This window comes from Mustela putorius, unplaced genomic scaffold (assembly GCF_011764305.1).
Source record: "Mustela putorius furo isolate JIRA1106 unplaced genomic scaffold, ASM1176430v1.1 tig00000743_pilon_pilon_pilon, whole genome shotgun sequence".
NCBI classification, from domain to species: Eukaryota; Metazoa; Chordata; class Mammalia; order Carnivora; family Mustelidae; genus Mustela; species Mustela putorius.
The window spans coordinates 1,820,800-1,835,489 of NW_025421464.1; the positions used below are offsets into that span (position 1 = coordinate 1,820,800).

Here is a 14,690-nt window from a genome sequence, read left to right on the forward strand (position 1 = left end):
GCTGACAACTTTTCAGACTGAGCGCTCGCAGGTCCCGCGAAACGCAGCTGGAAGAGGCGCTGGGCAGTCAGTGCCCGCCGAAGGCAGCCAGTCCTTGGTGGAGTGCGCCCTAGGGTCGCGGAAGAGAGGGGTTGGGAGAGAAAGGTCCAACGAATAACCGGGTCTGGGCAGCCGCGGCGCGCAAAATTTTCAGGGGCTGGGATCCGACACAAGCCCACGAACCCCGCGGAGAGGAGGGCCATCGGCTCATCCAATCAGAGCGGCGGATCCGGGCGCCCTCTGTCGCTTTGGCAACGGGACGCGAAGCCTGCGCGCAGCTAGGCAGCGGTTTGGGTCCGGCGCTGGGGGATCGTACCATGTCGCGCCCGAAGGTAGGAGTGCCACGGGATCCAGATGTTTTCATCGTCCTTCGAGAAGGGAGGGAGGCTACAGAGGCATCCGACTTGGGGGTCCCCGCAGAGTGGTTCTGGGTAGAATGGGAGGAAAATGATGAATACAGAGAAAAGACTTCAAGCCCTGGCTGGCCGCGCGCCTCCGGAGGTGCTGCGCGAGTCCACCACTAGGCTTGCTGGAGGGAAAGTTGGGAAAATCTGGGATTCTAAACTGTAATCAGCGATTTCTGCGACCCTGGGGGAACCTCAGAATTTTCGATTTCCTGACCTGGAAAAGCTCTTAGAAATCCGTTCATCCCGCCTCTCACTTGCCTACCCATGCATCCATTCATTCATCCTAAAACGCTAATCAGGACCTTCTTTAAACTGAGCCCAGTGCTGACCAGTAAGGACACGGAGGTCAATCAGACAAGTCCCTGTCCCTTAGGAGTGCACGGGCCAACTCCCCCACTTTAAAAAGGAGAAAAGTGGGGGGGGGGAATGCGACCCAAAGAAGAAGGGTAATGAATTACTCTGGAATCCAGCACCGCCCCCCCCCCCCCACTAGCCTGCTTCGTATCCCGGGCTCTACTTCTCATGAATTGGCACCCCCATTTCTTTAATTCCCTCTCACAACAAAAGAGTGATTACATTGGCCCCACTCAGATAATCCAGGATAACCTCTCTATTTTAAAGTCAGTTGATTATATTTGCAATCTTAATTTCCTCTTGTAATGTAATGTATTTACAGGTTCTGGCATATTAGGACATGCACATCTTTTGGGGGAGCATTATTCTGCTCTCCACAATATTCTATCATCAAATAATTGGAAAATGAAAATTTAAAAATATTATTTAAGATAGCATCACAAAATCAAATACTTATGAGTAAATTTAATTTAAAAGGTCCCAGACTTCTGTACTGAAAACTAGAAAATATTGTGGGAAAAAAATTTTAAAAAGACTTAATTTAATGGAGAGATAGACCATGTTCATGGATTGGAAGAGTCAATACTTGATGATGTCACTTCTCAAAATGATCTGTAGATTCAATATAATCCAAACAAAATCCCAACACACTTCTTTTGGTAGAAATCAGCAAGCTGATTCTAAAATTTATATTGAAGTGCAAATAACCCCAAACTGCAAAGGCAATCTTGAAAAAACAAACAAACAAACAAGGAGGGAGGACTTATAGTACCTTATTTCAAGATTTACTAGAGGGATACCTGGGTGACTCAGTCGTTAAGCATCTGCCTTCAACTCAAGTCATGACTCTAGGGTCCTGGGATAGAGCCCCCATGTGTCTCTCTGCTCAGTGGGAAGCCTGCTTCTCCCTCTCCCATTCCCCCTGCTTGTGTTCTCTCTCTTACCGTTTCTCTGTCAAATAAATAAGTAAAAACTAGAAAAAGAAAAAAGATTTACTAGAAAGCTATTGTAATTAAGACAGTGTGTAGTGACATAAGGGTAGACAAACACTCTAGAGATAGACCTACATATACACAGTCAACTGAATTTCAACAGAAGAATCAATGCAATTCAGTGAGGAAAGGAAAAGTTTTCTATTTTTATTTTTTAAAGATTTTATTTATTTATCTGTCAGAGAGAGAGAGAGCACAAGTAGGGGGAGTGGCAGGCAGAGGGAGAAGCAGGATCCCTGCTGAGCAGGGAGCCTGATGAGGATTGTATCCCAAGACCCTGTGATCATGACCTGAGCAGAAGGCAGATGCTTAACTGACTGAGCTACCCAGGCACCCCAGGAAAAGTTTTTTAACCAAATACTGTATAAATATAAGGAAAATAGAACTGAAAATGTGAAGGAGTATACAGGATATAATCAAAAAAGAGGACACCTTACAGTGCTGGGGGAGTTGGAGGGACTTGAATGTGATACTGGGATAAGAGTCCATGTGCTATTGTAGGGCGTTAACTTCCGTCAGTTTCATAAAGCAGTATCCTCTATCCATTCCACTGGCTTTTTGAGGGATAGGGTGGTATGGTAGGCAGAATTCTAGTAGGCCCCCAAGATTCCCACCCTTTGTGTATACACCTCGTATAATTCCCTCCCCTTGAGTGTGGGTGGAGCCTGTGAATTTGATGGGATAGTTACTACCATGATTATATACCATGCATCATACAGGGGGTGACTTGGAGTGGGGAGGGTTGGAAGTCAGAGGGATGAGCTCCTGCTGGCCTGGAGGAAAGCAAATATCCATGTTGTGAACTGCCTAGGGGGCCATGATGAAAGGAACTGCAGGGGGCCTCTAGTTGCTGAGAGCAGCCCCTAATCAATAGCTAGCAAGTAAACAGAGACCTCTGTCATTACAACCCCAAGCAACTGAACTCTGCCAACAATCTGGATGATCTTGGAAAAGGACCCCAAGCAGATGCATGAGAATCATAACCCAGGCCGTCACCTTGGTTGTAGCCTTGTAAGACCTGGCCAGAAGATCCAGCTAAGCCATGCCCATGGAAACTCCAAGACATAAATTTGCACTATTTTAGGCTTCCAAGTTTGTGGTAATTTGTTATGCAGTATTAGAAAACTAATGCAGATGACAAGTCTGTCCAAGTTGCAATGGTCATCCTGAACAAGACCAGTTTTGATTTCTTTTTCATACCTGCCATTAGGGATTATACCAGGACTAAAGGCCAAACTGTTTTAGATGTGGTAGAAGCAAAATAATACCCACCCCCAACACCCATTGAGGATTTGAAAGGTCCATTTTGGGTGGAAGAAATTAACTTCACTCAGAATCTTTGACCCAGCCCCTTCTGGACCATGGATCTAGCCAAACATTCAAGTTTCAGTTCCTTCTCACAGAGCCTGCCGATCTCAGAACCACTGGGGTTCAGGGTTGGACCTATGGAGCACTGAAAACTACGTATTCACTCTACTGGTCATGCCTGTGGAACAATCCTGGGAAGTGGGTCCTTGAATACTTGGAGATTTATTCCAAGGATCAAGTTGCTGGGAACATGTTGACCAATGTGAACGTGAACTTGGCCAGGCTGGTCCTTCCTGTCTCAGGATCTGGGCAGTGTTGTGTCTAATGGTTTGAGATTTTTATTATCTGCAGTAAATTGAGCTGGGAAGACAGGGTGGATATACAGAACCAGTTACATCGCTTTTCTTTTCTTCTTGCAGAATCAAAATTACAAGGGCCACGGATTGTCAAAGGGAAAAGAGCGGTGAGTGGTCCCATGCAATCTAATAAACCCAGAGCTAACGAACTAACTACCTTCCTTCCTTCCCTTTTTCAATCTCTCCATCCCCTTTCTTTACTTCAATAATGATAATGATAATAATCAATCACGAGCACTTAACCATGTGCCAGTCTGCATTATCTCCTTGAGTCCTTACCACACTCCTTTGAAGTTGATACTACTATTGGGTCCATTCTATAGACGGGGAAACTGAAGCTCAGAGAAGCTAGGTAACTTGCTCAAGACTGTAAGATCATAGTGGCAGAACTGGGCTCCCAGGCCCATGTTGTATCTACCTATGCCCTCCTGCCTCCTTCAGCGACCATGTGCTGGCTTGATAAGTCCAATGTCTACTCTACTCTATTCTTCTGCTTCCCTCTGCAGAAGTAACCTGGGTGCAGAACTCAGCCCCTCCTTGGGTCCCCCAAATGGAATCCACTAGCACAGAGCAGGAGGGAGCACTGTAGACTTGACTGAAGTTTTTTTGTGGGGAATCAGAGGAGGTTACATTGCACACACTGACACATATTCTGGATATTTCTATTCTTATTTCATTAGCTATTTCTCATTCTTATTTCATTAGCTATTTCTCTTTTTTCTAAAGTCACTTCTGGCGGCACTGCCACCGAGGAGGGCATGTGTGGTCCCTGACCCTTCCATCAGAGCAATTCAGCACTATTCCAGGTGCTAACCCTGAACTTACACACTCAGTCCCGCTCCAACCCCAAAAAAGGGCACTTCAGTTAATGGGATCTGTTTTAGGGTGGACACAATAGGAAACCCCACCCACAGTAGTTTAAAAAAAATTGTATTAACTTTCCTCAAGTAACAAAGAGCCTGGAAGGCCGGTGAGGTGGTTCAACACTGTCAGAGCTGGTGTCTCTGTGATGGTCTTGACCTTCTCCCTATGGACACTAAGTGGCTGCTACAGCGCCAGCCTTCCTGTCGAGATCAAGATGGGCAGAAGTGGGGAAAGGAAGTCTCAAGCCACATCTCTTTCACTCTTTATTTTAACTGAAAGAATCCTTGCTTTCCCAGAATGCATCCTCTTTAGCAATCTTGTAAGTTTTTATCTTACTGACCAGAATTGTGTGATGTGGACAGCCTCTGGCAGCATGAGGTTAGGAAAATGTTCCATATGTGATGTGATACTCTCATTCTGTGGGCTGCTTTTGTCACACAAAACTGTATTTTCAGTATTTATCCGAGTTGGTGCCCCTAGGTCTTGATACATTTGAACTACTCTGTGTGTTCCATTGGATACTGCTGGTTATTTACCTACTTCCTGTTGAAAGGCCTTTAGGTTGTGCCTTAATATTGATTTCCTCCAGAAGCAGACCCCGAGACAAGGATGTGAGAGCAGTTTATTTGGAAGGTTGAAAGGTGATTCCAGTAAGCACTGGCAGGGAAGTGGGGATGTGAGACAGCCAAGGGAAAGAAACCAATAAAAGGTCCATTACCGACAGGTTATTGCAGTGGGCACGTGAGGCTCAGTCCCACAGGGGCTTCCTAGGAGATAGTGCAAAACGCACTGCAGGCTCATCCCAACAGAGCCAAGAGGGGCTGGAGGATTTATCCATCAAGTCTGGTTGTCATTGGTTGTGTGCTGTTGGGGGAGGGGCACTTTGGATTTGCTTTAAGCCTCCCCTGCCCTCATCCCCCCACCCCTACTGTGTGCTGGCAGTGGAAAGCCCTCTGACTGACTTGCACAGGAATGGAGAATGCCCAGGGAACCAGGGTGGACCACCAACTGTGTGCTGCAGGTTATCTCTATAAAAAAAATATGAGCAGTTACAAATGAGCATCCCCATATCTGTCATGCCCAGTTGCATATGTAAGGTAGCTATCTAGTGTCTAGACCTAGGAGGGGTCTGCTGCATCTAGAGTATGTGCAAATTCAGTTTATGTGCAAATTCAGTTTTACTAAACACTGCCATGTGTTCTCCAGAGTGCCTTCTACCAGCACAGCAAGAGTTTCCAATTTTAGCCCATTGTTGCCAAACTTGGACTTTTCGAGTTTTTGCCAGTCTAACGTGTACGAATAGTACCTGACAGTTTTAATATGCCAAATTGCTCTCTAAAGATTCATCCAATTTCCAGTTCCATCAGCTTTAGAGGGTAATTATCATTTCCACATGCTTGCGAACACTTGGTATTTGTCTGATTTTAAACATGTCCCCCAGTCTGATGGATTTTGAAATTGTACCTCTTCGTTGTCTGGGATTAAATTTTTTTTAAAAGATTTTATTAATTTATTTGACAGAGAGAGATCACAAGTAGGCAGAGAGGCAGGCAGAGAGGAGGGTGGGAAGCAGGCTTCTTGCTGAGCAGAGAGCCTGATGTGGGGCTCGATCCCAGGACCCTGTGATCATGACCCGAGCAAAGGCAGAGGCTTAACCATCTGAGCCACCCAGGCACCCCAGGATTAGATTTTAAATACTCCCTACGTAACTACTTTAAAGCAGTGGTTCTTAAAATTTGAGCTCAGTAGGGGAAGAGAAGGAAATCTGAAGGGGGAGGAGTCAGAGAGGGAGACAAACCCAGAAAGACTATGGACCCTGGGGAAACAAACTGTAGGTTTCAGAGGGGAGGTGGGTGGGGGATGGGGTGACAGGGGGTTGGGCATTAAGGAGGGCACGTGTTGTGAGGAGTACTGGGTGCTACATGCAAATAATGAATCATTGAACACTATATCAAAAACTTATGATGTACTATACAGTGGCAGACAGAACATCACAGAAGAAATTAAGCTCAGGATCTCTCTGCTACTAAAAATTTATTGTGGACTCCTATTAATTTTTGTGTGGTTTATATTTATCAATATCATATTAGCAATTTAAAATCATTAATTGAAATATATTTATTCAGTCATTTAAAAAGTAACCATATATTCCACCTGGTAGCATAAATAATGTATTTTTTATGAACTATAACTGCGTTCCCCCTCCCCCAAGTTTACTAAGATGAGTAGTCATTGTTTTTACATTTTTGTGAATTTCTTTAATGTCTGGCACAATAGAAAACATTTGGCTTCCCAAAGCTTCTGGATTCAATCTGTTGTGATACATTGTTTTGGTTGAACAGGAAGAAAATCCAGCCGCACAAAGATATGTAGTTGGAAAAGGGCCGCCTTTATAAACCTCTGAAAGAGGGTTGGAGACCCTGGGGAATACTGGGACCACCCACCAAGAACTGCTGTTCTAGGGAATTACAATCTGCATCCTAAACTCATCAGCATCCTTAACTCATCACTGTCTACCCTGAATCGGTATTACAGCACTTTTGGCACAACCTAAGAGCCCTAGAACTGCGTGCTCTGTTCACTTCCCTCTGGTCCTTGGTGCTGTTATTGTTGTCATGTATTTAAACACTAAAGAAAGTTCTCCAGGCTGAAGGAAAAGTATACCAGATGGAGATTCAGATCAACAAGAAGAATAGTGTGTGAAGACAAAGCGAGAGAGAGAGAGAGAGAGACTGATTTTCCAGAGACTGTAAGCCCTTTGCTCTGACTAGTAGTTAGGTTGGGGCTGATCGTTAGAGTTCTCCTAAAGCTGAGGGGAACATGGGCTGGGCTGAAACTTTATTTTATTTATTTATTTTTAAAAAAGATTTTATTTATTTATTTGACAGAGAGAGAGAGAGATCACAGGTAGGCAGAGTGGCAGGCAGAGAGAGAGGGGAAGCAGGCTCCCTGCTTAGCAGAGAGCCTGATGTGGGACTCGATCCCAGGACCCAGAGATTATGACCTGAGCTGAAGCCAGAGGCTTAACCCACTGAGCCACCCAGGTGTCCCTGGACTGAAACCTCAATTACACTGAATTCACTCCAAGCCCTCCTGTACTGCTGTTTTGAGCTTCTGCCCTGGGAGGGGGTGGACAGAATTTCCATTTTTGTTTGTTTATTACGGTTTTTTGGTTCACTTATAGATTCAACTCTGGCAAGGCTGCCTGAATGCACACACCACATCAATGTGCGGGAGTATGGGTTTTCTCTCTGCTTTACTGTGTTCTCTACTCTTTCTTTCTTTCGTTTTATTTATTTATTTATTTATTTTAAAAAGATTTTATTTATTTATTTGAAAGACAGAGATCACAAGTAGGCAGAAAGGCAGGCAGAGGGAGAGGAAAGGAAGCAGGCTCCTCACTGAGCAGAGAGCCCGATGCGGGGCTTCATCCCAGGACCCTGGGAGATCATGACCTGAGTCGAAGGCAGAGGCTTTCACCCACTGAGCCACCAGGCACCCCTGTCTTTCTTTTTAAAGACTTTATTTATTTACTTGACACACAGAAAGAGTACAAGCAGGGGGAGCAGCAGGCAGAGGGAGAGGGAGAAGTAGGCTCCCACCACCAAGCAGAGAGCCCTATGTGGGACTCAATTCCAAGACCCTGGGATCATGACCTGAGCTGAAGGCAGACGCTTAACCAACTCAGCCACGCAGGCATCCCAATTACTGCTTCTTTTTGCCGCTGTGTTGATCTGGTTTGGTTTGGTTTTGGAAGGGGCCTCTTCCAGATTTTGATTTGGTTGGCCACTCTACTTAACTGTCTAAGCTCAGCTGCTTTCCGCTGGTGCCTGCAAGGTCTCACCTCCACGGCTGGCTCATACCTCCACTGGCCTGCACTCAGACACCCCTAGACCTAGAAACTTCAGCACCTCTCTGCACCCCCACAAGGGGTTTCTATCTGGAATCAGTTGGTCATGTTTCCTTTTGTCCATGGCTCTCCACTAGCCCCATAGTCAAGTGTGATATTTATTTTGTACACTTTTTTCCCCTTGTTGTTACTATAGGATTAGACGTCTTTCATATCCTTTTATGTTGTAACCTGTAGCAGAAATCCTCTCTTTGGTATTTTAATTTACTTGGTTGTTGGGAAGGTTGAGTATCTTTACACATTCGTACTGGTAAGTTTCCTTTCCTGGGATTTGTCTGTTCATATCCCTTAGGCACATTTCTATTGAGTTCTTTGTCTTTTTTTTTTTTTTTTTAAGATTTTATTTACTTATTTGACAGAGACACAGGGAGAGAGAGGGTACACAAGCAGGGAGAGAGGGAGAGGGAGAAGCACGCCTCCCTGCTGAGCGGGAAGGCCTATGCAGGACTCGATCTGAGGACCCCGGGATCATGACCTGAGCCAAAGGCAGATGCTTAACGACTGAGCCACCCAGGCGCCCAGAGTTCTTTGTCTTTTCCTTAATGACCTGTAGGAACCCTTTTTGTACTTGGTCCTAATGTTTTAAGGATTGTAAGCATTGCAAATATTTTGTCTTAATCTATAGCCAGTCCTTTAACTTTATTTGTGGTATATTTTGTTATGGAGTTCTGTTGTAAGTACAGAAAGGTATATACGTCATAAGTTTACAGCTCAATGAATTTTCATCAACTTAATATGCAGGAAACAACATCACCAACACCCCAGAATGCCGTTCATGCTCTCTTCCAATCATTCCCCCCCAGAAATAGCCATTATCCGGACTTCTAAAGATGTGTTACATTTTTAAAAAATTAAATATTGACTTTGAGATAATTGTGGATTTGTATGCAGTTGTAAAAAAATAGCACAGTGAGATCCCAAGTGCCCTGTACTTGATTCCCCCAATGGTAATAGAGAGTGAAACGATATAGTACAGTATCACAACCAGGATACTGACATCCGTAAGGAAAATTCCCACCACTACAAGGATCTCTCATATGACCCCCCCCTTTTTTTTTTAAAGAATTTATTTATTTATTTGACAGACAGAGATCACAAGCAGGCAGAGAGGCAGGCAGATGCTTAAGAGAGAGGGGGAAGCAGACTCCCTGCTGAGCAGAGAGCCCAAGGTGGGGCTCCATCCCAGGACCCTGAGATCATGACCTGAGTCAAAGGCAGAGGCTTAAACCACTGAGCCACCCAGGTGCTTCTCTCACATGACCCTTTTATAGTCACACCCACTCCCTCCTTCTCCCCCTGCCTGCTACTGCAGTCCCCCGCTTCCCCCACAATGTCCTTAATGCTCAGCAACTGCTAATGTCTTCTCCCTTTCTTTCTTTCCTTCTTTCTTTCTCTCTCTCTCCCTTCCTTTTTCTTCCTTCCTTTCTTTCTCCCTCCTTCCGTTCCTCCCTCCCTCCCTCTCTTTCTCTCTTTCTAGATTTTAGTTATTCATTTTTCAGAGGGAGAGCGAACACAAGCAGGGGGAGTAACAAGCAGAGAAGGAGGAGCAGGATCTCCACTGAGCCAAAGGCAGCCGCTTAACCAACTGAACCACCCAGGCGTCCCTGTTCTCCATTTCAATAATTTTGTCATTTCAAAAAGTTATATAAATGAAATTGTAAAGTCTATAATAACATTCAGGATTGGCCTTTTTCACTCGGCATAATTCCCTAAAGATGCATCCAAGCTGAATATATAAACATTTCACTCCTTTTTATTGCTGACTAGTATTCCACTGCATGGAGGGACCACTATTTGTTTAACCATCAACGGTTAAAGGACATTTGGTGTGGTTACCAGTTTGGGACTATTTTTTTTCAGGATTATTTATTTATTTATTTGTTTGTCCAGAGAGAGAGAGAGAGAGAGAGAGAGCAAGAGCTCAAGCACAAGCAGGGAGAGAGGCAGGCAGAGGGAGAAGTGGGATCCTCACTGAGCAAGGAGCGTGATGTGGGACTCAATCCCAGGTCCCGAGATCCTGATCTGAGCCAAAGGTCGATGCTTAACCGACTGAGCCACCCAGGCGTCCCCCAGTTTAGGGATATTACTAATGAAGCTGCTGTGAACATCCCTTTGCGGGTTTCTGTGTGATCCTGAGCATTCCGTTGCCTTGTCTTGCAGAGAGCAGAGAGCGTCCATCCGATTCAAGACCACTCTCATGAATACGCTCATGGACGTCCTTCGCCACAGGCCAGGCTGGGTGGAAGTAAAGGAGTAAGACACCCCCCGCCCCCTGCCAACCTTGTCCCTTCTTCCCTTTGCCTCAAGGTCCTTGTCTCCCTCTGTTTTCTCCCACTTCCCCTCGGGGGGCTGCTGGGATTTGTCCCAATTTGGTTGTGATAGGGATCTTTGTATATTTAGCACTCAAAATGTGTCGGACGCCTTACACATACCCTCTGTCTTATTTAAGCCCTACAACCATCCAGCAAGATATGATTACGGTCAGAGGTATTAAGCCAATCATTGAAGGTCACAGAAGTGTCAAAGTGAGGTTCACACCCAGGTATGAACAGCTAGACTGTCCAAAGCCAGTGTCCTGGAGTTCTCCAGAGAATCGAGGAATGCAGTTATGACCAACTAGCTGGCTTAAATCTGCCAATGATGGCAGGTCCAGGTCAAAGGCTTCTCTTTCTTGACCACTTGCTGGTTCTGTGACCTTGAACAAGTTACTTGACCTCAAGCCTACATTTCTTCTTCTATGCTGAGCTCTGGGATACCGAAATGAACGAACATCCATGTCTGGCACATAGTAGATGCTAATCTAACTTAGGTTAAGGTTTGGATGCATGTAACAGAGACCCAAAGGAAAAGAGGCTTTGACAGACTAGAAGTTTATTTATGTCTCCCACTGAAGTCCAGATGTAGGGAGTTCAGAGATGGTATAAAAATTTGGATCTGGGGTGTCTGGGTGGCTTGGTCATTAACTGTCTGCCTTCAACTCTGGTCATGATCCCAGGGTCCTGGGATCGAGCCCCGCATCGGGCGCCCTGCTCAGCAGGATGCCTGCTTCTCGTTCTCCCTCTGCTGCTCCCCTGCTTGTGTTCCCTCTCTCACTGTGTCTCTCTCTGTCAGATAAATAAATAAAATCTTTAAAAAAATAATAATAAATAAATTTGGATCCATCCATTTCCATCTTTCCATTCTGCTATCCCTTGGATGAGGTCCTTGTCCTCAAGGTCTAAGATGAGACCTAGCCTTACATCCAGAGTCCAGAGTCCAAGCCACAGTCCATCTGTAGGAAGGAGGTAAGAAAATGCACACTGTGCCCTTGAAGGACTCAGCCTAGAAGTCTCTCACACTGGCCAGAACTTAGCTTAGCAGCAAGAGATTTTGGAAAATGCAGTTTTTATTTCGGAGAATGTAGATGACATTTTCCCAGGTAAATGTCGGGAATTCTGTTACTGTAGAGAATAGATATGAGGGGTCAGGACAACCAGCTGCCCTGATGTAGTGCGCAGTGACTATTGTTGTCTAAAAGCAGCTAAGCCTGTTGGACGATCTTGCGTGCGTTCCATGCATGACCTCTGACCTTCTGGGAGCTGCTTTTATCGTATCCATTTACTGAGAGTGGGAAAGCTGGACATAGAGGAGTAAAAACTGCCATGTTTGAGGTCACTGGGCTTGTGAGGGCTAGGATGGCACCTGGTCAGCCTGCGTGCCGAGTCCAAGGCTCATCTCTATCCTGTTCTCACAGCTTCTCCGTGAATGAGGAAACAAGTGAGTGAATTCAGGGGGATTTCAGGATTCCCACTGCCTGGTACTGGAGTCTAGTCTCTTCCACATGGGGCTGTAATTTTTTACTTAAGAAGAAGTTGGGGGCACCAGGGTGTCTCAATGGGTTAAAGCCTCTGCCTTTGGCTCGGGTCATGATCCCAGGGTTCTGGGATCGAGTCCTACGTCTGGCTCTCTGCTCGGCAGGGAGCCTGCTTCCCCCTCTCCTCTCTGCCTGCCTCTCTGCCTACTTGCGATCTCTGTCAAATAAATAAAATCTTAAAAAAAAAAAAAAAAAGAAGTTGGAAGCCGTCATGGCGGCTTCCCACCCATATAGTTTTCCCACCCACATAGTTTTCAAGCGCTTCCTCTCGGCCCCACAGCTGTGGCTTCAGACTGGGGAGACTAGCCTGGTTTCCTGTCCCTCTCTAGTGTGGGGGGAAGAAGCAGGTGGGAATTTGGTGTCAGGCAGGCACCTGTAGGAATCCTGGGGCTGCCAGGGCCTCGGTGAGTAGGGTCATCCTCGTCTGAGGGCTCCAGGGCTCCTCGTCTGCTGTCACCTTTTGAGGCTGCTCTGAGGCTTTTTGGACTGGGAAGGCCTTGCAGATGTTACCTAACTGCCCTGCTTGGTCATGTGGGCTGGGGATGGCGGGCTGGGCCACAGAGATGCTTCCTGGGCCCAGGCAAGGAATGTGACCAGGTGAGGCTGGCTGGTGGTCGTGGGCCATAGGGAGTGGTGGGGACTGTGACCTGGAGAGGGCGTGCCCTAAGTTGGCGGCGGCTCCTCCCTCTAGCTGACAGGTGCCAGGAGGCATCAGGGCACTGTGCAGCTGCTCTGCTGATTGGTCAAAGGAAGACAGCAGCCTGGATTTGTGCATGAACATTTCTCTAGTTTTCACTCTGTCCTCACAGAGCGCAGTGTAGGCAGCACCGCCCTCGCCCCCCGCCCCCCACCGAGGACTCCTCAGGGACACACTGCCACTTGCCACTTGCCCCTCGCCCAGACCCCCAGCAGTGCTGAGGTCTTCAGGTGATGACCTTTGTTGTATCCTGTGTGTCTCCCCCCCACCCCACAGTGAAGGGGAGTGGGATTTCTACTGGTGTGACGTCAGCTGGCTCCGGGAGAACTTTGACCACACCTACATGGACGAGCACGTGCGGATCAGTCACTTCCGAAACCACTACGAGGTGAACTGAGCTGGGGCAGCCGGGAGACCAGGGCGGGCAATTCATGTCAGTAGATGTGGCAGTGGGCAGCTGTGGGGGTGCAAGGACCGGCAATGGAAAAGCAGAAGGGAATGTGGGGTAGGTGCCGGGTGGGGAGCACGTGCACAGATACACGAGGAGCTAAACCGTGTGAGAGAGCGAGGACCTGGTACCTGAAGGACAGGCTGCCTTGGCATGGGGACTGACATCAGAGCAGTCTGGTTAGCATTTCAGCCCTGGAGATGGGTGGGGCAGGGGCTGAAGCAGCAGGATTTTTGAGCCGTATGATGACTTCAGGGGAGAGACAAGTTGAGCAACGAGGAGTCCAGAGATGGGAGGGAGGTCCGGGAGGGACCAGACGGCAAAGATGAGACTGGAGGAGAAAACGAAGCCGAGATTTGAAAAGGTTAGTGCAGCTTAAAGGTTAGAAACATGAACTTGGGAGTCAGATGGGCTTGGGTCAAATCCTTGCTGTGACTCCATTAGCTGTGTGACTCTGGGCAACGGACTTAACCCTCTGAGCCTTGGTTTTCTGGCCTATAAAATGGGGATCACTACAGAATTGCAATTACTCTTCCTGTGACTGTTACTTGGCAGGCCAGAGGTTGCGGGGACTGGCTGGGATGGTTGGGGCTGGGGGCCAGAGCAGGACGGCGGGCACAAGCACTAACGGCCTGCTCACGCACCCTGCTGCGCAGCTGACCCGCAAGAACTACATGGTCAAGAACCTGAAGCGATTCCGGAAACAACTGGAGCGCGAGGCCGGAAAGCTGGAGGCAGCCAAGTGCGACTTCTTCCCCAAAACCTTTGAGATGCCGTGCGAGTACCACCTGTTTGTGGAGGAGTTCCGCAAAAACCCGGGAATCACCTGGATCATGAAGCCCGTGCGTGCGCAGTGCCCGGAGCAGGGGGAGGGGGCGGTGGGAGGGAGGGCTTCCCAGGCACCAGACAGAGCAGGGGTCCCTCATGGGGCATCCCAGGAGAGAGCTCTGCCTGGCAAAATCAGCCTTGGAGGCACCATCTGCCTCCCCCCGAGGGCTGACTTCGTCTCCTCTTTGCAATGTGTGGACCCAGCAGCTATGACAGCTAGCACATAGTAGGTGCTCAATGCATGTTTACTAGATGAACAAGTGATCCTCAGGATACTGGGGCAGGGAATCATGAGGCTTGCTGGAGCTCAGTTCCCCGAGAGGAACCGGTGTCAAGCCATGCCCAGCACTTCCCCTCTGCTGCCCGGGTCCCGGGATGGCCCTTGGGAGGAGCTATTACCTCATTTCAAAGAGGAGGAGAATGAGACCCGTGTATTCAGACATTCCATAAATACTCATGGAACACCTGCCACATGCCAGACTAGGCGCTGGGGACGCAGCCCTCAGCAAGCTGGAAGTGGGTCTCTGCCTTCCTTGGTGGCAGACAAAACAGAGGACGCCTGCATGTCTCGTGCTGTGTTAAGTGTCAGTAGAGAGGAAACAGTAGGAGGCTCCCCGCTGCCTGGCAGGCTTTT

The 14,690-nt window shown here is 47.4% G+C and overlaps 1 protein-coding gene across 6 annotated transcripts in view; it reads left to right on the forward strand.

Annotated features, from left to right (window-relative positions):
• Window positions 1-297: 297 nt before the first annotated feature.
• Window positions 298-14,690, forward strand: part of TTLL9 (tubulin tyrosine ligase like 9) — a 41,632-nt gene continuing 27,239 nt past the window's right edge. For all 6 annotated transcript variants that reach the window (XR_006607853.1, XM_004746666.3, XM_013053418.2 and 3 more), the window contains exons 1-5: window positions 298-371; window positions 3,520-3,563; window positions 10,391-10,483; window positions 13,057-13,168; window positions 13,885-14,070. Coding sequence is in view for 5 of the 6 variants with exons in the window: in XM_004746666.3 (XP_004746723.1) it covers window positions 357-371; window positions 3,520-3,563; window positions 10,391-10,483; window positions 13,057-13,168; window positions 13,885-14,070 (450 nt within the window). In the remaining variant the exon portion in view is untranslated. The remainder of the gene's footprint in view (window positions 372-3,519; window positions 3,564-10,390; window positions 10,484-13,056; window positions 13,169-13,884; window positions 14,071-14,690) is intronic.